Source organism: Tetranychus urticae, chromosome 2 (assembly GCF_039701765.1).
Source record: "Tetranychus urticae isolate SD_2017Ah chromosome 2, NJAU_TeUrti_SD_1.0, whole genome shotgun sequence".
NCBI lineage: Eukaryota > Metazoa > Arthropoda > Arachnida > Trombidiformes > Tetranychidae > Tetranychus > Tetranychus urticae.
Window position 1 is genome coordinate 13,915,093 of NC_142959.1, and position 23,467 is coordinate 13,938,559.

Consider the following 23,467-nt stretch of genomic DNA (forward strand, 5'->3'; position numbering starts at 1 on the left):
GTATTCTGGACAAAAAACAAGGACGAAAGATTTTCATCTCAAAACAGTATACTGAAAAGTTTTGTTCAAGTTTTCATTTTAGATGATTTAATAAAATTAAGTTATCTTGAAATAGTGAATTTCAGTTGGTGTCCTGACCGAGTCATAAGCAAATGATCTAATGTGCTTTGTGGGCTTTGTTGGCATTCTTACATATTTGGTTGTAATCTATTTCTCCTTGCATCTCTAATTGAGCTAAGCATTACCTTTGCAGATATCTTTGTCAGTAAATTTAATGAAAGCAGCTAAGAAAGATAAAATAGTTTTAATTTGAATATAATTCTCAAGAACCCGAATTCAGCTTACTGTATCAACAGTCAGAACCTTGAATCAAAGCGAACTTTTTCCTCTAAATCGTTCAACTTGCGCAAACGCCGAAGAAATTGTACTAGATTGGTTTGATTTTTTTTGAAGCTATGGCAAAGTCATAAATCTGCACCACTTTAGCCCGCGTTTTTTAAATAAACAAAATTGATTAAGAAATTGTTTCATTTTATTGAGTATATTAAGTTGCAAACAAATCATCTAACAAGATAGATTGTAACATTGTAAGATTGTTTTAAATTTCTCATCATCCATCATCATTGGTACACTGTGCTTTGTCATAATATAATATTATCAAACATTAATCGTTAATCCAGTCGTCCTCCTCCCGTATTTCAGGTAGAACTTCAATGGGGCAATCATCATATTTTACGATTAAATCAAAAAGTTGGAAAGCTTCCTTATTGCTCTGAGGAATTATTAATTTCTCCAGATAATCCAAATTGATTAGAGGATAAGGTTCTTGAATGAACGATAGTGTAAACGAAACTGATGAGTGAGACAAATCTGTGTAAGAAGAAACTGAGGAAGACAAACCTGCAGAGGAAGAGGACCATGAAGAGGTTAACGATGAACAAGCTGGAGAGCGAGCGGAACCTGAGATAGACGTTAAGTTGCTGTCTATTGGTTCTTGGTTTCTCGATTACTCAACCACTTCAGTGGTCAATATTTTTAATAATTAGTGTTGTCGAACACTGACCACTTCAGTGGCCAATTATTATCACAGCAGATAATCTCATCACAATATGTATGAGTCACATCATGTATGTATGGATGTATAGATTATTATTGCCTTTGTTCAAATAATCAAAGCTGTAATACCTCATATCAACATATAAATGATTCTACAGACTTTCTCATACTTTCGATGAGATTTTGAAGAAAATTTGCAATCATTTCTTTGAATTGAAAATCCGCAACACTTCAAAAGACTTATTTTTTACTCAAAACTCCTTCAATTGTACCAAAAAACTGGACATGGTTAACAATCTGTAAACTGTTAATGATCACTGAATATTTCAAATACAATTTGCTTCAACAATATTAATGCAAAAGTTATTTCTTTAAACCTGTCAATAACCGCAAATGGCTTTCAAAAGTCGAATCTCAATATTTCTATCGACTACTTGCAATCATATGAACACAATTGAATGTGAAAAAGAGGGTTCAATTGTTTAAAGTGGTTATGTGAATAAAAGGACAAACATTTGAATTAATGTTGAAGAAGTTGTGCTTCAAGTTGAAAGATATTTTTTAAGAAAACTGAATCTAATGGTCTAATATCCGGAGTTTCTAGAAGTCGATCGAAACTCATTTTTTCAGAATGAAAAACGTAAAAAATGAATCATCCTCTCTGACTAGAAATTGTGCTCAAAATGAATGGACCATAAAAAACAAGTCACAAGTTCAATCTGATGAGCATATTAAACATTGAATTGGATTGATTAGATAATCTTCAAATCGCGTTAAGAAATTGCATCTTGGAAATTTAAGGTCGCGATTCAATTAGGTCCCATTATTTTTAAAATTTTTGTGGTAAGAGTGGGATTTTACGGACTAAGGCTGGACTTGAAAACACAAACTTTCGCTAATCAATGGTAAAATTTATAATAAATCACAAACAGGTGAACATTTAAGTTTAATTGTTTTTAATATTTAATTAATGATTATTCGGAGTACGATTAGTAATTAACAATAATCAAATTACCATTATATTTATTAGACTTAATTTTAAAAGATTAAACTGATTGGATCGTGATTTAAATGTCCCATGTTGATTCGAACTTATGTTTAAAACAAATCGTCCTTCAACGCGGAAGTATATAACTCAAACTTAAAGTAAGCTTGCAATTTGTTATTCTTCATTTTGTTCTGAAAGGAATCTGAAAAGCGTAGTGATACAGTCAAAGGCGGTGAGAGGGAAATCTGGTGATCTAAATTTAGAACGAATCTGAAAAGACACAAAAATTTCATCAAAATCAATGCAAAACATGTAACAAAAAGATGAACTGTAGTCAAGGAGAAAAACTCACCTTAAATTGTTAAAGAAAACTCAAAGTCAAAGTAAGAGGTTTGTAAGTTGAGCACAGTTGCTTTTTGCTTTGAACATAAGTTCGAATCACGTTCACAAACAATGTTTTAATTTATAAAGTCAATCTGACATATTTAAAAGAATTATCATCTAAATAGCATCATCAACATCTTCAAGGGTAAACGCAAATTTACTTTTTCAAAGTTGGCTCGTGGAGCATTTTAATTTCATGCAGCAAAACATGATCATTATTATACCTTATTACCAGCAATATAGCTCAAGGATTTTTTATTTTTGTTGCGAATATTTATTTAGCAGATTAATTATTCACTCACAAAAAGAGCGACAAGCTGGTGTCATTCTCATGTGCACAAACGTGTAAACATTTATCCAAATTGATTTTCTTTTTTCGTAACATTTGATTTGATTCGAATTCACCTCAGCATCAAAGCGAGTGAAATCATATTTATTTATATGAGTAGTAATAAAATGTCCTTTCTGGCACAAAATGTGCCAGTGAGGCCATTTAACGAAAGACAATTTATCATTAACAATTTTCCCACGCGTTTCACGTATAATGAAAAATTCAATGTACACTCAAACCAACTTCAATGTTTTTCATCCAATCAAGTTTTAATCAATAATTTGCACATTAATGATTAGGCTCAAATGTTAATTTAAAGCCATTTTTGTGGCCACAATTACAAGTAATTTCAACATTGTAAATTATTTGGGTTCCGCTTTGGACACAATTATTGATATCGTTGGCGATCGGAGGTTCTTGCTGCGGCTGAGGACCAATCAAATTGCTCAATTCCTCCATGAAAACGTCGTCATTTTCAAAGTTAACACTAGCATCAGCAGTGAACACATCAGGATCGGTGACCTGATCTATCTTTTTCGAATTCCTCAGCCAAGGCAGAACTACTCTCAGGGGCTTACAGTCATACTTTTCGAACAATTCCTTTTCTCTCTTTTTCTCTTCCATCATTTTTTTGTTGTACTTTTTAATTGAAGCAAGGTTTTTAGGCATTTTGCACAGTAAACAAGTAGAAACTTTGTAATTAGGAAAAAAATGAACAATTGTAGACAAATTGTAATTCAATAATGAATTTTACTAGAGGTATAATTGTTATTTATACTAATTCATAATAAGGAAATTTGTATGCGGAAATATAATTAACGCGGAATTTGTCAATCAATAATTGAATTTAATACTTTCGATTGTGTTGTCAATTGAGTTAATTAATTACATATAACACCTTTTCCCATAGACTTTAACCATTATTAAAAAGAACATTACCCTTTTTTCTGTTTCTTTTCTCTTTCTTGGCTCTTTCTTTTCCCAACCATAGCTTAACATGGGAAACTTTCAAATAAGTTTATCGAACTTATTTCTCTTTCTTTTCTCTTCCTTTTTCCTCATAGCTTAACATAGTAAACTTTTAACTTAGTTAAGCTTACTTATTTCTCTTTCTTTTTCTCTTTCTTCTCTCTTTCTTTTTCTCTTGTTTTTCTCTTTGCTTTTCTCTTTCTTTTTCTCTTTCTTTTTCTCCATAGCTTAACATAGTAAACTTTTAACTTAGTTAAGCTTACTTATTTCTTTTTCTTTTTCTCTTTCTTTTTTCTCTTTCTTTTTTCTTTCTTTTTACCCATAGCTTAACATGGTAAACTTTTAACTTAGTTTTTAATCAAGTTTTATTTTCATATTGTAGTATGTTTAGCCATATAATTACAATTAATTTAGTTAAAATTTTTATTGAAATCATGAGAGAATTCTAAATAACTACCAGAGCCATGTGTGGGATTCATCTTCATTACATCAATTGTGCTCTGGATTGTTGCTTTTATCATAACATTTAATTGCATGGAAAGTTGCACAGAAAGACAGATGAAAAAGATGACCCGAATTGCTAATCTATTGTATTTAAGAATTAGATGCTCTCCAAATAATTCAGTCACCGTTGTTAAATAGTCTCTATTGAAAGTACTAATCATCTATTAAAAGTTGAAAGAAAATTTGTTAATATACCAAAAAAGTTGGGCAAAGTTCGTGTCTACAACTGTAGAATGAAATCAGAAAGAAAAAGAGAAGAAATTTTATTCAAAAAGTTTTGGTGTAAGCCCCTTTCTGTTGTTCTGCCATCAAAAGAAGAGTTTGAAAAACTATATTCATCTTTATCTAGATCATTTTCAACTTCTTCTTCTTCCCCTTTGGCTTCTTCTTTAGCTTCAGCTTCAACTTCTTGGTCTTCCCTTTGACTTCTTCTTTTTCACCTTTGGCTTCTTCTTCTTCTTCCTATTTGGCTATTTCTTTTCCACCTTTGGCTTCTTCTTCTTTAGCTTCAGCTTCAACTTCAGCATCTTCATTGCCGTCGATAATAAAACCACAGGTGTATCTTAATGCTGAAAACAAAGTAATTATTCCATCAGGAACTGAAGAAACATTACAACTAATTGATGAGATTTCGAAAAATCCCGATTTTCCATTAGAATATCTACCAGAATTCAGTGCAGAAGCTCTTTGGTTAAAAGAAGCCATCGATGAGTGTTTAGGTAGTCAGAATGATTCCGATAATTATTGTCAATATTGTTGTAGAGGTAATAGTTCTACAATACCAACGCCCGATTCCTTTAATTTGAATAAAAATCAATGTTTTGATTTGTTTAATTCTTGTTTATTCCGATTTGTATCATTAGAATCAATTAGTTTGTAAAACTTTGTATTGGTTTTTTAGTCTGATTTAATAATAAATGTATTATCTGAAGAAATGATTTAAATTTTCTTCAAGTTCTCATCGAAAGTATGAGAAAGTCTGTAGAATCATTTATATGTTGATAAGAGGTATTACAGCTTTGATTATTTGAACAAAAGCAATAATAATCTATACATCCATACATACATGATGTAACTCATACATATTGTGATGAGATTATCTGATGAGATAATAATTGGCCACTGAAGTGGTCAGTGTTTGACAACACTAATTATCTAAAGATATTGGCCACTGAAGTGGTTGTGATTGCTAATTAACCTCTCAAGTGCAAAGTTAAAGCTCGCTTTCGACAGAAGAAGTCAGACTAAATCTTGGATATAAACTAGAGTTGGACGATAACAATAAAATATCGATATTTATCGATAAATTGAAGAAAAACAATATATCGATAACTCTTTTGAGTTATCGATATGGTGTTAATCGAGTTAATGGTATATAGATTAATAACTCGTCCTTTTATTAAAACTGAAATACATTTGTATTATTACTGAAAAACTCATTTGCGGTTGGTACAATTATCTTTTCTCTTCATATTAATTATCGATATGCTAACTTTATGTGATTTTAACTAGTTGTCTTTATTAATAATCTCAATAATAAAAAGTGAAGTGTTTTTATAAATGTTATGGTAATTTATTATAACTCATCATTAATTTTCGGCAATTTAGGAACAAAATATTGAAAACAAAAATACAGCATTACAATGCCAAATCGATGCAAAATAAATTGCTCGTAAATTTGGATACTAGGTTGATGAATGTTGAAGATAGTAACATTTTTCCGAATTTTCAACTTCATTTCTTGTTGATCGGATTGCCCCTTAATTATCTTAACTCGTCTTTTTTAACTGCATTAAAATAGTGAAAATTAATTTTACTGAATAACTATCGCCAGGTTATTCGATTTCACCAATAATTATTCAACAAAAGTAGGAAACAATGATTGGAACCTAGTCCGCTTTCATTTTCCGAAATATAAACAATTAAGAGCATTTTCAAATCAAATGCATGTTTTAAGGCCGAGTAAATCAAATAAATGAACGCTTACTTCAAACTGGAATAACTCAAGAAAATTTAAATAGATTATTTGAAATCTAATTTGATAAAAATAAACCTAAAACTGAACATTTTATTCAATTATAACGTAGTCACATCTTAAATCCTGGTAAAGGTCATTTCGTGACTATGCGAATACTCACATCCAACTTACAATCAATAAAAAAGCTTATAAATAGTGTTTTTTATAAGTACGATGTCACTGTGAGCCTCAATGTGGTAGGTAACCTCCTCAGTCATTGGCTTTTAAAAAATTTCCGAATCTTTAATCGATAAGTGATTAATCTACAATGTTCGGGGTAGGGAATATAAATAAGTCACTTATAAATATCGAGCTAGTTTCTCTGAATTTGAATTGTATTTCATTCAGTGATTATATCTGAGGCCAAGTTGAAAACTCTGCAAACAACCCAAGAATTGAATTGATACAACATTCAGAGAGAACTCAACTGACTGAACTGTATTTTAACCTGTAATTCATTTTTCACTTTCCAATCCAGTGCCTCCTGAAAAAATCAGCATAATCAATAATAATGATGATGGCAAAGAGATAATTCCTAATACTACATTGTCTTTTAATGAAAATACTAACGTTAATCTCGTCTGTCAATCTTCTGGAGGTAAGTCTTAAATCGCAACTTAAATTGCACAAAAAACTTAAAAATGTCGACTTTTTACTATTTTTAACAAATTTCGTTCTAGGGCGACCGTCTCCGTCTCTGATATGGTATTTCAATGAAAAACTACTGGATGATGATTATCACATTGCTGATTCTACTATTAGTTTGGTTGAAAATCATTTAACAATCCCAAGTGTTGATAGAAAAATGCTCAATTCAATTTTATCGTGCAAAGCTTCCAATAATAACATTACTGTTGGGCCAACGATAGCTTTCATATTAGATTTAAATAGTAAGTTGACTTCGAAAGTTTTGACTCACGAAAATGTATTAATCATTCGAGTCTCTTTTCTTTCTTTTTACAACAGTTAAACCGAGTTCAGTTGAAATTACAAACAGTCGAGAGCCAATTTCAGCTGGTCGTAAGATTGAAATTACTTGCCTTGCTACCGGATCTCGACCACCAGCTCGAATAGTTTGGCTCAAAGAGGACAAACTAATGGTGCATTCAAGGTATGCAAATTTTACAATTGATTTATACACAATTCTCATAATCGGGATCGACTTGAAATTTCTCATTCTTTATTGATAAACACAGAGAAAGCTATTCAACTGATGGTCTTGTAACAACAAGTGCCTTAATTTTAATGCCAACTCGTGATGACAATCATGTTAATATCATTTGTAAAGCTGATAATCCAAGGCTCATCAATAGCACCATTCAAGATTCATGGATTCTTGAAGTTTATTGTAAGTTCATACTTTCCGCACTTCTTTCCAGTTTTTATTATAAATATCACAATGTCTATCAATAAATTCCTTGTAGGAGTTAAGTTTTGTAACTATTAATAAAAGTAAAACAACAAACATGCAATTTGTTAATCTTGTCTGATACACTTGATAGATACAAATAAAAATCTCCTGCAAACTGATTGATGTTCATAATTTTCGTCTTTTAACTCTTCCTTTGATCAGCAAACAACTCAACTCGAGAGCGTTTTCAATGATTTAGGCAATCATTGTTCGCCAATGAAACATGTAGGGGGCTTCTAAGGCTCGCACCTTTGTGAGTTAATACAAGGTTTGTGTATCAAGTTTCAATTATGAGAAATGTGAATGAAAATTTTTAAATTTTATGCAAAGCGATATAAATAAGTTTGACTCCTAATGTTTTAGACCAATTTTTCAAAATTGAATTTTGACAGTTATTTCTGATCAAAATGGTTTGATTTTTGCAGAGCACAGTGAGAAGTGTAATTTTATTCAACGATTGGATGGTGTCTGTAAATCTAGGCTGACTGTCGTAACTTGATTTTGAAAATTTTTCCAAAAGAATCATACTTTAAAAGAGAATCAGTTCATCCATAGACTATTGAAATTCATTAAAATCTAAACTGAATCAATCTATAATAAAACTGAAAAACGGGGAATTTCGTATTTGCAAGTGATGATAAAATCAAAAGTTGATGGTTAGTTGGATGGAGAAATAATTTTGAAGGAAAATTTGTATTTAGTTTTGGCATCTTTAGGCATCGAGTATTCACAAGAGTTACAGATTTTATAAAAATCTTTTTTTCTGATTTCAAGATGATCCCAGAGTTATTTTATCAATGGGAAATGCAACTAAAGCTGCCGTAGTCAAAGTTGGTGATCGAGTTGAATTTGATTGCAATGTTTCAGCGAATCCTATGGTTCATAAGGTCAGTTGGTTTCGAGATGGACAACCTTTGATTAAACACGGTAAATTGATTAATAAATTTATGCAATTTTATTTCTAACGAGGGAAGTGTCTCAGGTGTCCCAAGTTTTTCAATATCGTGTTTCACAGCAACGAAACCTTCAACTACTTTTTTAGTTTTTTGAGAAGAGTAGTGTTGGTTTTTATTTGGATATACAGCAAGCAAAACTTTTGAACAAGCTTATTGAACAAACTTTTTCATTCTCTTACAGCAAGAATGAAACAAGTCAATACTACATTGGTTATAGAAAGGTCGATTCGGAGAGATCATGGTCGATATCAATGTTCAGCCATTAATATTGAAGGAGAAAACATTTCCAATGTCTTTCATTTAGAGGTTCATTGTAAGTAACTTAACATGCAATTTTAGATTGAAAGTATTCTGACTAATTATAATTGCTTTTTTCTTCGTTTGATTGCAACAAAAAACAGATCAACCAGCTTGTAAAAAGGATCAACGAAATGTTTATGGTGTTTCTCTTGGTGAAAAGATTACCATTCCATGTCAAGTTGAAGCTTCACCCGATCGAGTGGATTTTTATTGGCTTTTCAATGGTTCTATTGTGCATGATAATCAATCACTGGGGTTAAAGTACATTTCAGAAGGTTTAACTAGTTGGCTTGAATATAAGGTCAAATCCAAAGAAGACTATGGTATATTTGAATGTTGGTCAAGAAACGCCATTGGATCACAGATTGAGCCTTGCCTCTTCACTTTAATACCTTCAGGTGAGCTTGAATATTCAACGAAAACTTGAGGCCTTTCCAAGCAACATATTTAGTGAAAATCAATAGAGAAAGTCGTTTCGTTTCAAAGATTAGCATATATTTGTATTACAGTAAAATAATAATGTTTCGAATTTCTTTTTTTTATTTCTGTAAATCCGTTCAGGTCCACCTGAACCTCCTCAAGCTTGTACAATAGCCGATCGTAGTGAGACTCGATTACAGGTTTCATGTTTACCTGGTTACGATGGAGGCTCATCTCAGAACTTTAATCTTCAAGTGTTGAACAATCGGAAACAAGTGCTGCAAAATATTACAACCTCAATTGAACCTGTTATATTCAATATAAGTGACCTTAATCCAAAGTCAAGTTATACCCTCATATTATATTCATCCAATTTAAAAGGGTTAAGCAAACCCATTTCTCTGGTAACATCAACTTTACCAGTTTCATCCAAAAACGGTAAACAATCAAAAATGTTTGTGGCAAAAAATGGCAATTTGTCAACGATTAAAATTGACTTTTTTGCAAGAAAATAAAATAGAAATTGATAAAATAATCTTTCATTGCAGATAATTTCAACCTTTACATACTTGATTCTGAAATAATGTCGGCTGTTAGATTGGGCTTGTTATCAGCTCTGATTCTAATAACCATCGTCATCATAATTGGTGTTTGCATTAAAAAACATCGCAAATTCAAAAACACAACTATTCATCAATTGAAAGAAGTGTAAGTTGATTTTTTATACAATTCACGGTTGATGCTACAGAGGTCCAAGGTCACTACGTTATTTGACCTCTAAATGACATTCGAATGTCATTTTCTGATAAGGAAAAGTTTTTCAGATTTGTTGATGCTTGTTATATTTTCATAACTCATGTTAGCCAAAGGGTATGAGTGTTTCAATATGGTTAATCAATTGGTTGGAAGAAAAAGTTTGTACTCTCAGAAAATGAACTTCGAATGTCGTTTGGAGTCCAAATAACGCCTCTACTACAGATTGTTGATTTTCAAAGCTATAAATAATGTAAAAAGACTGTGCTCTTCGAAAATAGTGATGAGAAATTATTTAGAGATCAAATGAACTAATAACCTTTAATGACCTTAATTGAGTTGAATTAATGTTACTCATTTCTCAAAAATGTACAGTTCAATATGAGTAAGCTAACATGTCTGGTTCATGAGATAATGAGCAAAACATATTAACGAAGTTTTTTAGCTCTCTATTTTAAAGACCGTTTCAGCTCATTTGTTGATGAGATGCGTAAAAGGCAAAGAAAACATGGAAAAAATCAGCTGAAATGTCCTGTGGTTTTCATTTGTAATTTTTCCTCTCTTTCTGTCTTTAAATAGTTTGGATGAGTCTCTAAACGAAAATCAAATCACTGATCAAAACAATTGTATAAAAGCGTATACTCCGGGTCAAATTAATCCAGATGTTGTTCCATTATCGAAGGATAATTTTGCTGATCCTTGCATTTCAGGATCAAATCATTTCAACGATTATTTGATTCCTTCGAACAATCAAATGTTTTCAAGTTATAATCTTAGTCGTTCCGGTTCACAAGGCTATGGAATCAACTTTGCCGATGAAAAGCTGTATCCAATCATATCCAATCCCGAGATTCGAGCCTCTCATTACCAACAAGTGTCTAACATTGGAAATTCCATTTTTCTAAATGATCTTTCAACTCGAAATCAACTTTTACCACGTCGAAGCCTACAATATTCAACAAATCTAAGAGTAAGAAAATGTTAAATTTCTCGCTTTTACAATTGGAAAGAACAACTTGTAAAATCTTAATAGAGATACTTTACATGAGTAAAACTTTTGTAAATGCTCCAGATATTAGTTAATAGTTATCAAAAGAGCAAAATCAAGGTATTAAAATACACAAGTAGAGATTTCTCATCAATGAATTTAATACTTCGATACTTTAAACATAAAAAAATCATTTCAATTCGTATTTGATCTTCATGATTGTATGAATATTTTAAATTCATCTAGTTGAATCCTTATTAAACTTTTTCTGAATTAAAAGAGTCTAAACAATATATTAGTGTACTAGGTGTGATAATATTGATGTGACTGTAATTTATAGGAAGTCCCAAAAATCTTCACTTTTCCATCTTTAATAAATCAATACTTTTTTGAGATTAGATTCAAGGATGAGGATTACAAAAAGCTTGTTAATTTTTTGCCTAAAATTATCGATTTTTGAGATTTTCACGGTCAAAGTGTTCACTTTCGGGTCTGCTGCAGGCGATACTATGGCAATATGTTCTTATACATGAAAATTTCTTCGATAACATCCATAGAGGTCAAAAAGAAGCAACTCTTGGATGAAACTTCACATTTTTGTTCTTCGAACATTGTAAATATCAATTCGAAATCTGCAGACAGCTGAAATTTAATGCAAAAAGCGATTTTCCAATGAAATGAAACACAAGTAAATGGTGATTGGAAATAGACTCCGGACGTTTGAATGATAATAAATTCGAAATTACTGGGCCAATTTTGGTGTAATTAGAAAGCTGAAAGTCGAATTTATCAGTTTTGATTATTTTCAAAATGAAAAAAAGGCTGAACTACCGATTTTTTGATGAATGAAGAATTTTACAATAAAATTAAAGATTTTGATCTTTTGATAACATGGAAAAAGCTTTACTTTTAAATTTCCTAAAATTCAAGAGATAAAAAATTTGTCAAGTTGTGCTTTTCAATCGTGAAAGCAATTCTTTTCTTTCCTTCCAGACTCAACGTAGAAACGTTCATTTTGGAACATATTTCAATGGATTCTCAACTCCGGTTTGAATCCATCATCTGGATGCGCATCTTCTTCGCACCTACAACTCTTTAGTCAGTCCAACTACAATCCTGATAACTACCATATTAATCGTATGAATGAAAAATTTAGAAAATCGAAGACTTATTCAACTGTTATGTGGCAAACTCTTGAAATTGGCAGATTAATAACAGACGTTGACCTCGCAACTGGTAATTCTTATTTTCATTTCTCCATCTTTAATTCCAATGACTTTTCACTGAAAATTTTAGATCACATATCCTGCGTGTCATAAAATATTTACAGATCATTTTCTTGGTGTAACTTTTGATAATCAACCAGAAAATACACTCATTTGCGAAAAAATTTTTGCTGTAGTTATCACTCGTTGAACCTGGAGCATTCTGTGACCGTAAGAGTTAAACATCTGAAACTCATTTTTCGTCGATAAAAATGTTTAATGAACATAGTTTATGGGCCTTTTTTCAATTCATTGACAGGTCTCTTGATTTTGGCCATTGACCACAAAAATTTTAGCCTCAATATTTCGAGAATGGCACCCTTCTCATTCCAATCATCATTCTTTCACCAAACATTTGATCTTATTCTGATTTATCCTAAGTGCATTTTTTGGTTGATCATCAAAATTTACATCAGCAAAATGATATTGACGACAAATCTGATTACATAACTGTACAAAAGTGAATCGAAGTTTCAATTTAACCTCAATTCTCCCGAAAACTGTTGATCGGAGAAATTTTTTCATAGCACTAAAAAACTAAAGTTTTTATGCCCCTACAAACCCACAAACCCACGAAGTCCAGACTCTTAACTCGAAAGGAAAATTTTCTTCATTACTCTCTACTTGCTTTGCTACCGGATCTCGACCAACAGCACGAATAGTTTGGCTCAAAGAGGACAAACTAATGGTACATTCAAGGTATGCAAATTTTTCAATTGATTTATACACGATTCTCCTAATCGGGATTGACTTGCTATTTCTCATTCTTTATTAATAAACACAGAGAAAGCTATTCAACTGATGGTCTTGTAACAACAAGTGCCTTAATTTTAATGCCAACTCGTGATGACAATCATGTTAATATCATTTGTAAAGCTGATAATCCAAGGCTCATCCAACACCATTCAAGATTCATGGATTCTTGAAGTTTATTGTAAGTTCATACTTTCCGCACTTCTTTCCAATTTTTATTGTAAATATCACAATGTCTATCAATAAATTCCTTGTAGGAGTTAAGTTTTGTAACTATTAATAAAAGTAAAACATGCAATTTGTTAATCTTGTCTGGAACACTTGATAGATACAAATAAACATCTCCTTCAAACTGATTGATGTTCATAATTTTCGTCTTTTAACTCTTCTATTAATCAACAAACAACTCAACTCAAGAGTGTTTTCAACGATTCAGATAATCATTGTTTCGCATATGAAACATGTAGGTGGCTTCTAAGTCTCGCATCTTTGCGAGTTAATATCAAGGTTTAATCATGAGAAATGCGAGTGAAAAAATTCAAAATTTTTACAAAGCGATTGAAATAAGGCATGACTCTAATGTTTTGGACCAATTTTTCATTATATAACGCATAATCTGTTCGTGAGTATGTTAATAAAAATGAAGATAAACTAAACTAATTCAATCACACCCGGCCATATTAATTTCTTAATTTAATCAAGTTATTCACGTAAAATATTTTATTAATTGATCGATAATTATCGATAAATGGATATTCGAATAAAGTAAACGATATGGTTTATATCGATACGACGAAAATACTCATGTCGATCTTCTCTACAAAAGAGTAAAACCGGTTTTCAAATGAGCAAAACTTGCACAAGAAAAAAAACTTTCGAATTAAAGAGTTAACATTAGTTTTTACGATGAATTTTGATTGAATTTCGTGATCTATCGTCCAGATTCAGATTGATGGTTTAGCCCTAAAGATTGTAAATCACAGGAGATTGTAACATTTCAACTAATATTCCTCGATGCATCAGAAAGTAAGTAACTCACAGAAAACGAAATGATCTACGTTCTGAATAGAGTAACTCTTCAACTCGAGTTTTTGTCTCATGAAAGTAAGTTTTGGTCTTTTGAATGTTGGTTCTATTCGAGGATGATTGCGATTGAGAAAAAGTATTCAATTGCTTAATCTTTTTCAGTCATTAGATGGCGCTATTTTTTGCTTTGAACGTTAAACACGTGACTCAATGTTGGTTCACAATTTCGCTTCATTTTAATGGTTTTCTTGAGTTACAAAGCGTTAAGCCATTAAACTGGACCATCTTAATTGTTATCAACTCTTTTTAGTTGAACATTAAGTTGAACATTTTTCTTTTTCCTCTGTTTTTTTAATTATCCAGTTTTGGACCAGAGTGGGTTTGACCATCACAAATTTTTAATTTCAACAGCAATTTTATTTTTGCAACTCTTTACAACAAATTTTATACATTGTTTTGCTCATTCAACTTTGAAAAATATTCAAATTTCAATTTATTTATCTATTCCAACACAACGGTCCAATTTATTGGTCAAAAGCTACGATTTTTAAAACTTGCTTTGTTTCCATCACATTATCAACATCATTTACAAGTCATACCATTTCATCTTTAACATCAACCTGATTAGTCGTAACCTCACTTAACACATTGGCAAACATCCATGTAAGTTGAACTCTTTTTTGTCTATCGTTTGAAAATCGATTTCAAACATTTCTTGCTTTTGAAAGATGATCAACACCTTTACCTTTTCTTGGTGATTGACTTCGTGAGTTTTCACTCCAACTCGTGATTATTGTTGTATTTTTTGTTCATTGTTCACTTTTCAAAATGATTTCTGTTTTAATTATTGTAATAACTAAATCATCTTTCAGCTTAATTTCACTTTTAATTGTCCTTGATTTTCCTACTGTAGATTTCACTCATTTTTGTTAATTTAATTTCTGCAAACTCAATCCTTTCAATTCACATGAATTATCATTAAAATTCAATAGTAAACAGGTTTACCTGGTAACCTTGCTAAGTATCAATTATAGCTATTGATTATCATTAATAATGATTCATTATTAACAATTTATTTCAATTTTGCATTTGATTATAAAGGTTAACTTTTGTTTTTACACACAATTTGTCCAAACAATTTATTCATTCATGTTTTTCAGTTAGTCTTGGAGTAATTAGGTTATCTCAATTGATTGAATCCAATGTTTTCAAGTTTCACTTTAATTTAAAAAATTTCCTGTTGATTATAAAAGTCATTAAAGCTGTTGATCAATTGTGCCATTTGATTTTAAATCATTCAAAACATAATTTTGATTAACATTAGACAAAATAAATTGTTTCAATATTGTACACAAATTGATTATCCTTCTTCTCATTATTATTAATAGGTTATAAATTGGTAAAGTTAATTGCTCTTTGGAGTTTGCTTGATTGGCAAAATTAATTGGTCAACATAAAGGAAAAGATTATTAACTTAAGTCTGTTGGCAAGAAAACAATTAATTGGTTAATTAAAGATGACTTTGGTCTCGAGTGAGTTCTGTACAGGAACCAGAAAGAAAAATGATTCTGATGATTTTCACAAAGAACATGATCATTCGGGTAAAATGCATGAAACTGAGGTAAGTTGATTAACCTGAACGAAGGAAAGGTTTGCATCTTTATTGTTTCGAAGCTCATACTTGTTAATTGACACCAATTTAAAATGAACAGGTTAGATGAGAAGATACTAAATGGTTTTGGAAACAAATGTTTTTTTCCCGAGTAAAGATGATCTTTGGTTCAATTAACAATCATGATTAAATTGAGATTTTAATTGAAATCAGAGCGTATCTCTATTAAAATTTAGAATGTTGACCTTTTGATGTTTCTGGATTTTCAGCAAAAAAATTAAACTCATTTTTTACTATCTTTGCATGTTGACAGGGAAAAATTATACGCAATGATAAACTGGAAAAATACAATAACAACTTTAACCAGCATCATAATGGCACTACAAATGATGAGACTGTGCGAGAAGCACAACCATCAAGTCAGTTAAAACGGTTAACAAATGGTGACTCGGTTACTGATAAAATGGAGAGTGACCCTTCAAACCCGACAAATGAAACGGGCAGAGCTCGCTGGGACTCAAAGTGGGAATTTTTACTCTCCTGTATTGGCCTATCGGTTGGTATTGGTAATGTTTGGCGTTTCCCTTACTTGGCTTATGAAAATGGTGGCGGAGCTTTCCTTATTCCCTACTTGATCATGTTGACCTTAGCAGGTAAACCAATGTATTTTATGGAACTGACTATTGGCCAGTTTGTATCCAAAGGTCCACTTTCCATTTGGTCTTGTTGTCCCCTTGCCAAAGGTGTTGGTGCTGCAATGGTTTCCGTTTGTCTTTGTGTTTGCATCTTTTACAATGTTGTCCTTTCCTATGCTCTTTATTTTATTGGATCGGTTTTCCGTTATGGCCTACCTTGGACAAGTTGTGATCACGAGTGGGCTGCTGGAACCAATTGTCAGGTTCGATCAGAAAACGTGAGTTTACTCGATTGTTTAAATTACATTTTTATTCATAAAGATAACAAGTCTTTGACCTTTTCCAATCACTCGATTTGCAATACAAACTTCATCGATAGACTGTGATTGACTTTTATAAAGACATGTTTTCTGGTCCAAAACTTTGTTTTAAAAATCGTTTTCAAAGGTAAAAATAATTCTCAAGTTGAAAATTTGAGTGAATTTCGACAAAAAATAAGGAAAATTTGTAAAATTGATGAAAAAAGGAAAAATCAAAAGACGATTATTGATGCAAAATTTTTAATGGACAATCAATAGGGATAAGGCTAAGACTTATTGGGCTAAATTATGAGTTATGAGTTTTGGCAATTTAATTTTAAAATTTTTCTAATTTACTAATTTTCTTTTTGTTGGAATTTTTCCAGGTCACTTTCAGGGAAGGATCCAAATCATCAAGTGAAATTTTTTGGGAGTAAGTTATCTATTCGATCGCCTTTTACAATTTGTATTTAGCTGTTCCACTTTAAACAAAAATTTTAACACAATTTTACACATCTTTTAATTTCTGATACTTGTAGGAATAAAGTTTTGGAATCAACTGATTCAATTGAAAACCTTGGTGGAATCAAATGGGATCTTGCAATGTGCCTTGCAATTAGCTGGTTAATCACAGTTTTGTGTTTAGTTAAAGGGGTTAAAACGAGTGGTAAAGTGGTTTATTTTGCAGCCACTTTTCCTTATTTCATTTTGTTTTCACTTTTACTCGTTGGATTTACGCGAACCGGTGCATGGGAAGGAGTTAAATATTTCATTACACCTTCATGGGATAAATTGTTATCTATTCAGGTAACTTTCTTTTTTCTTTTGCAAAAAATTTTCTTTGCACTTTCCTTTGCTTTCGCTATTCATTCATAATTTACATAAAACCAAGATGATTACTTATGGGCAACCCTTTTGGCAATGTTGTTGAATGTAAAACAAAAATGATACAAAACTCGATAAAATTAATCAACGACTTGTTTCAATTTATTTACAGGTTTGGCTGGCAGCAGCAAGTCAAATGTTTTTTTCACTTGGCGTCTCAATGGGAGCGTTAATTATGTACAGCAGTTACAATGGTTTTAGGCACAACGTTTTTCGGTAAGCTGTTCATAAACTTGAATCCTTGACTGAAAATCCTTGAAAACTTGAAATCTCAAGCACTTAGATGCATTTTCAGGTGAATCTAGATGATATATTACTGAATGTATCAAATTTCAAGTGATTAAATGTCAATATCGAAATGCTCCATTCAATTCAATCAATCATTCATTAAGATCAATAAAAGTTATTAAAAATGGTTGATTGTCCAGAAAGACTATTAACATTTGATCCTTTTTACATTAACTTTTTACTTGTTTAGTGATGCTATAGTGGTCAGTGTTCTGGATACGACAACAAGCATAGTTGCTGGTTTGGTCATTTTTTCAGTTCTTGGTGCTTTAGCTCATGAACTTGGTATTGAAGTTAAAGATGTGGTACAATCTGGTCCTGGTTTAGCTTTTGTCATTTATCCAGAAGCGCTTTCCCGTCTACCATTTCCTGAATTATGGTCAGTGGCATTTTTTGCCATGCTTTTCATTCTGGGTCTTGATTCAGAGGTAAGTTGAAAATAAGATTCAATCTTTTTCAATGCTCAAACCAACACAAAATTGGGTTGTTTAACTTTACTTTTACTTTACAATTATAATTAAACCTTTTTTTGACTCGGGCGTAGGTCGAAAGCTGTGCAAGTTTTTCATTCAAATAAATATTGTGAGCTTGAACAATCGTTCAATTCAATCATTAAAAATGACTTGGATTGATGGACTGCCAATCATAGAGTTAACAATATTGTACAATTTGAATTCAATTTAGTACCAAAAAATGTTTAATCTTTGTCAGGTTGAAATTGTCTTGCATTGTCTGACTACAAGTAAATTGTTATTTGATTATCTCAATCTTGTATCATAATGAATTGTTAAAGGGGATTTGCTTTCATTCATTATTATCATTGTTATTTTGATGATTTTTTCATTATTTGATCAAATTCACTAAAACATGGTCAGATTTTTTATTTTTGACAAGAAAATGACTTCACAATTTAATACCTGAAAACAATTGATGTGTTGATAGATTAAAGGCTTCGGGTGGGTTTATTAGTCAAGTGGTACAAGTGGTTAATGGTTGGTAAAAAGCGCGTTAAATACTCATTTTTTATCATAAATTGTATGACATTGGATTTACCCGTTGATGTAAGGCTTAGTTGTTTTGAGGTTAGTTTCTGTGTTAATATGTATTTGAACAAAAAAGTGTAGGACAAATTCATTTGGAATCAACTTGAATTTTGAATAACTTGTATCATGAGGCTTGTTGATGAAATGTTAGCATTAATGTTAATTTTTTAATAGTTTCAAATGACTGTTTCATGTTTTTGGCTTCTAATTCAATTTACAATTACTCTTTTCATAAATGAAATTATGTTGAAATTTATGACGAAATATGAGGCTCGAAATGACCCGATTTTGATTGAGTTGAGCCTTTAAGGTTTTCAACATCTTCTTGTTATTTAAATATTGTACTGGAGTAATAAGTAAATTGATTCAATTAGTGTTCAATTTGTCTGTTGATATCTTTATGAACTTTGCTAGATTTATCAAAAGTAAAAAGCAAATCAAAATTGATTTGAAATGAATCTCAAAAATAATCAAATAAAACGATGGATACAATGCAATGTGTTGACAATGAACTTGAGGATGTAAAAGATCTATTTTAATTCTTTCAGTGTTGATAAATCAATTTTTTGTTGCTAAAAAAAGCAAAATTAAACAATGCGCTATGAAAATAACTATTGGCTGTTAGTTTAACTTACAGTTGTTAGTGGGAAGAGAAGATGAATCATAAATGTTAAACCATGAGATCAACATTAACTCTTTGTTTCTTTGTTTCTTTGTTTCCTTGAATTAATCTTGTTTTGACTTTTTGTTGCAGTTTGCTCTTTTGGAAAGTATTATTACCAGTTTATGTGATGAATTTCATTTTGTACGAAAACACCGGTTAGCATGTTGTTTTGGCCTTGGTACATTTTGCTTTCTCGTTGGTTTAACTTGTGTTACACGCGGTGGTAAATATGTCTTTGAGATTCTGGACTATTATGGAAGTGGTTTACCTTTGGTTTACATTGCTGTTGTTGAATGTATTGCCGTTATGTGGATTTATGGATTCAAAAATTTTGCCTACGACATTCAATATATGCTTGGCCGTCGTGTTGGCCTGTACTGGAAGTTGACTTGGACCTGGACTTCTCCACTGGTGCTATCCTTTATTGCTATATATTCACTTGCAACCCATAAACCTTTGAAACTTGGTAATTATGATTTTCCTTGGTGGGCCGATGTCGTTGGCTGGGGAGTTACACTCACCATACTTGGTCAAATACCTATTTGGGCTATTTACAGTATTATTAAACAAGATGGAAGTTCAGGATTGTTAGAGGTAAGTTTCAATAGAAATTCCGTTCTATGGAAATATTATTACAATGGATTGATTGAATGCTATCAATTTACTTCGTTCTCATTGAATGCTCGAATTAAATCAGACTCGGTAGTTTATTGATTGATGTTATTAAGAAGTCGATTGAGGAAATTATTTTCTTTTGTTATGTGATTCGATTTGTAGTTTCAGTATAAGATGACATAATTCACATGACTTAACATGAAAAGGTTGAAATCTACTCTAAAGTGAAGAGACACATCACTCATTATCATCGTCAATGTGTCTAACTTTTTGACAAATTTTAATTAAATTTGATTAGGGAACAATATCTTCAAGTGTGTATGTCAAATGATGTGTTCATTAAATTTCTCGCAATACAAACACCAGCTTTCAATTGATCTGTTCAAATATAAAGTTGTAATAAAGGTGTTTTTAATGGTTTTATTTACGGTTTTCGTCAAACTCTAATTGATTTATTTTTATTTTCGTATCTTTTCAGAGAATCAAGAGTAGCTATCAAACGACAGAAGATTGGGGACCTCAAAATCCAGAGACTAAAAGAGATTGGAAATCAAAGAAAAATGGCATTGGAAGTGCTTTCATGGGAGTTCGATCTGAATTTTACGAAAAAAAGGAATCAGCTAAGCTGAAAGGTTTCACAATGAATGGAGTTTCATAAATAATTTTTTCACACAAGCCTCCAATTAAGGCTAATCACAGTTGGGACAAGCTAAGAACGATCAAGTTCAACCAATCTTAGTCCAATCTGTTATTCACAAGGAACATTCGATTGATGATCAACTTCGATAATGGTTTTAGAAATTGTATTAACCAATAATTTTACGAAGGTTGTGATCGTGATCATTGTAAACGAAATACAATAAGTGCATGAATTTCCTCAATTTTTGTAAATATTCCCACCTTGAAGCCAAAGTTGCTATTGTATCACTTTTATTGGTTTGTAATCGCTGTGATGACGATAATGTCTTTTTTTTAATATTTTTGACCATAGATTATATGTTTAGATCATTGTTAAAGCGATATATAAATACAATGAATGTTACTATTCGCTTGAATTTAAAAATGTCCTTCAAATTGAGCATTAAAATCAAATCACATTTGACAGACACAAGAAAATGATGATATTATAATTGATATCCAAATCTCGAAATTTATTACATCTTAAATAAAATATATGTAATCATTTGTCAGCAATAGGTTAATGAATACGTTGAATAGAGTCTGGTTTCAATAAACCTGACTAAGCATATACATGAAAGGTGAGCATTTGAAAATCAAACAAATTGATTGATGCAAGTTTTGCAAGTTAGATGAAATAATGAAACCATTGCCAGTCTTCGATCACATTTTGAAATACTTAATTCTAGTTTGAATTAATTAAGCTTTAAATACTTTTAGCTAGTGTACATTGTATGGTTAAGTCAACTAGTTAAATTAGCCCAGAATCTTTTTACACATTGAACGAGTGAAATTCAATAACAAGAAATGAAGGGAAAATTGCAATACCAATGCTCCAAATCCTTTGTATAGACCCAATGTAGTTTCTTCCTTGACGATTGTCTGAAAACATTCTTTCACTCCTTCATATGCAGATATAACAGGTAAAACAGTGTTGCCTGTGTCAATGTTATCAATTATTGTACGAGTTCCCTGTAGATAAAGTCTATGAGAAAAGAAAAATACATTAATTATTTTGCATAATCGAAAGGTTACAGAATACAAGAAAAGGGCACATGATATCGAATTAGCGCATTTTTGAAGCTTGAATCGAGCTTGATCTATTGCACAAAAATAGTCCTTTACCTTTGAATCACAGTGTCAAGAGGATATAATATAACATCAGCAGCAAATAATCCTATCAATCTTGAAATTGAAGCTCGGTAAGAATTCGAATCCGTTCTCGTTTTGCCTAAAGCACAACATATCCCGATCATACATGAACTTATTTGATAGTGTAGAATATAGTAACCAGCTGTTGGGATACAAAGAACCCAAAAAGGTAATAGTCGTGTTCCTGTAGAATTCCAATGAGTAAATCTGGCTAGGCCTTCTTTCAAACAATCAAATACGCCGGGAGTTTCACTAGCAATTGTGGACTGTACAATTTCAATTGAATTGGCGCAAAGAAATGGACTAGCAAAAATGAAAGCGATTCCTCTACAAACGAGATTCCTGTCAACAAAAAAAAGAAAATTGATAAGAAAAATCATAAACATATTGAATAGCGTATAGAATTGTTAGCAAGTGATTAGATATAGATCAAAGAATTAACAAATTATTACTCTCAAGCGAGAAAAGGATTCCGTTCAGAATTTGCAACATAAAGTAGCATAATATTTTAACACTTACTCGTCAGTACCTAACACACCAGCAATAAATGACTGACACGATAGATACAATCCCTTAACAATTAAGTTACTCGTTAGTCCTTTCCACAAGGCTCCAGAACCTTGATTGGATCTGATTCTGTACATTAAAGGTATCACTGAAAATGGAGTTAAATGGTAACGGTAGGAAGCCCGAGTAACCTGTAGCAAAGAGAGTATATTAAAGCAAAAATTTATCCCGATATTCCAATAATGACAACAAATAATTTACCTGACATTGTCGTCTGATAACAACCAATGGATGAAATAAAACATGTTCAGCCAGTAAATTGACAATGTCAACAACATAAGAGGTCATTTTTTCTTCTCGATCACTGTGATTTGAGCCAAAAGATCTGGATCGAACTTTTGAAATATCATGATCCATTTTATTGGTCCATCGAGGTGTACTTTGAAAGGATGGTATCCTGCAAATCGAGAGACGAATTAAAACTGACGATCAATATAATGTTTCAGAAATTAAATATTTAGCATCAAGGAGAGATAATTCTTGCAAGATACTTCGATTTACATTTATCGAAAGAGATGCAGCTTGTTTGATTAGAACAGGACGAAAGGAATTAGATTAAGCCTCTTGTATTTTTGCAAAAATTAATCATAAAATAGGCTTCTACTTGTAACGTGAATAAAAACTAATGCTTATAGCTATGAAACACAATTTATTTATCAAAAACGAGCCTTAATAATGATGCAAGACACAAAAATACTAACCTATCAAATGGGTCATTAGCATCAAAACGGAAAGCAAATGAGTTTCCATCACTAGTTCCAGCAGTTGAAAAATCGTTACTGTCCATTACAGATGAGACTATCAAAAAAGACTTTTTATACAAAATTACAAAACAATAAATACAATGTTTATCAGAATTTACTCAAGATCAAACAAACAAGAAACAAACAAGAAAAAATAACAGTAAC

The 23,467-nt window shown here is 31.4% G+C and overlaps 3 protein-coding genes and 1 long non-coding RNA gene across 4 annotated transcripts in view; 3 read left to right on the forward strand and 1 right to left on the reverse strand.

Annotated features, from left to right (window-relative positions):
* LOC107370746 (neural cell adhesion molecule 2-like) overlaps nucleotides 1-12,313 on the forward strand; it is a 33,048-nt gene extending 20,735 nt beyond the window's left edge. The window contains exons 5-15 of the mRNA XM_089267989.1: nucleotides 6,728-6,847; nucleotides 6,930-7,139; nucleotides 7,216-7,360; nucleotides 7,446-7,597; nucleotides 8,435-8,587; nucleotides 8,798-8,929; nucleotides 9,018-9,314; nucleotides 9,478-9,774; nucleotides 9,885-10,044; nucleotides 10,669-11,059; nucleotides 12,071-12,313. Coding sequence (XP_089124115.1) covers nucleotides 6,728-6,847; nucleotides 6,930-7,139; nucleotides 7,216-7,360; nucleotides 7,446-7,597; nucleotides 8,435-8,587; nucleotides 8,798-8,929; nucleotides 9,018-9,314; nucleotides 9,478-9,774; nucleotides 9,885-10,044; nucleotides 10,669-11,059; nucleotides 12,071-12,130 — 2,117 coding nt within the window. The 3' untranslated portion in view covers nucleotides 12,131-12,313. The remainder of the gene's footprint in view (nucleotides 1-6,727; nucleotides 6,848-6,929; nucleotides 7,140-7,215; nucleotides 7,361-7,445; nucleotides 7,598-8,434; nucleotides 8,588-8,797; nucleotides 8,930-9,017; nucleotides 9,315-9,477; nucleotides 9,775-9,884; nucleotides 10,045-10,668; nucleotides 11,060-12,070) is intronic.
* Nucleotides 12,217-13,451, forward strand: LOC149093942 (uncharacterized). Its single transcript, XR_016198941.1, has 3 exons — nucleotides 12,217-12,313; nucleotides 12,996-13,041; nucleotides 13,127-13,451. It is a non-coding gene; the product is annotated as an uncharacterized LOC149093942 (long non-coding RNA).
* Nucleotides 13,452-14,275: 824 nt separating this feature from the next.
* On the forward strand, nucleotides 14,276-21,296 carry LOC107367462 (sodium- and chloride-dependent GABA transporter 1). Its single transcript, XM_015935165.3, has 9 exons — nucleotides 14,276-14,784; nucleotides 15,510-15,742; nucleotides 16,047-16,646; nucleotides 17,054-17,100; nucleotides 17,207-17,474; nucleotides 17,665-17,768; nucleotides 18,031-18,268; nucleotides 19,638-20,141; nucleotides 20,641-21,296. Exons 2-9 carry the CDS (start codon nucleotides 15,638-15,640, stop codon nucleotides 20,818-20,820), a joined length of 2,046 nt encoding a protein of 681 aa, XP_015790651.2. The 5' UTR covers nucleotides 14,276-14,784; nucleotides 15,510-15,637; the 3' UTR covers nucleotides 20,821-21,296.
* LOC107367474 (mitochondrial outer membrane protein SLC25A46) lies at nucleotides 21,293-23,448 on the reverse strand. Its single transcript, XM_015935177.3, has 5 exons — nucleotides 23,261-23,448; nucleotides 22,761-22,956; nucleotides 22,512-22,690; nucleotides 21,966-22,334; nucleotides 21,293-21,825 (listed from the first exon to the last, which is right to left on the reverse strand). The coding sequence occupies exons 1-5, from the start codon at nucleotides 23,344-23,346 to the stop codon at nucleotides 21,597-21,599; spliced, it is 1,059 nt and encodes a 352-aa protein (XP_015790663.1). The 5' UTR covers nucleotides 23,347-23,448; the 3' UTR covers nucleotides 21,293-21,596.
* Nucleotides 23,449-23,467: the final 19 nt, after the last annotated feature.

What these genes read in the sequence shown, in the direction of transcription:
- LOC107367462 (XM_015935165.3), top strand. Translation starts at nt 15,638, where the DNA reads ATGACTTTGGTCTCGAGTGAGTTCTGTACAGGAACCAGAAAGAAAAAT. An exon ending in TTTAGGCACAACGTTTTTCG is followed by an intron (nt 17,769 to 18,030) that starts GTAAGCTGTTCA and finishes TTACTTGTTTAG; the next exon opens with TGATGCTATAGTGGTCAGTG. An exon ending in TTCTGGGTCTTGATTCAGAG is followed by an intron (nt 18,269 to 19,637) that starts GTAAGTTGAAAA and finishes TTTTTGTTGCAG; the next exon opens with TTTGCTCTTTTGGAAAGTAT.
- LOC107367474 (XM_015935177.3), bottom strand. Translation starts at nt 23,346, where the DNA reads ATGGACAGTAACGATTTTTCAACTGCTGGAACTAGTGATGGAAACTCA. An exon ending in TTATCAGACGACAATGTCAG is followed by an intron (nt 22,691 to 22,760) that starts GTAAATTATTTG and finishes TCTTTGCTACAG; the next exon opens with GTTACTCGGGCTTCCTACCG. An exon ending in GGTGTGTTAGGTACTGACGA is followed by an intron (nt 22,335 to 22,511) that starts GTAAGTGTTAAA and finishes TTTTGTTGACAG; the next exon opens with GAATCTCGTTTGTAGAGGAA.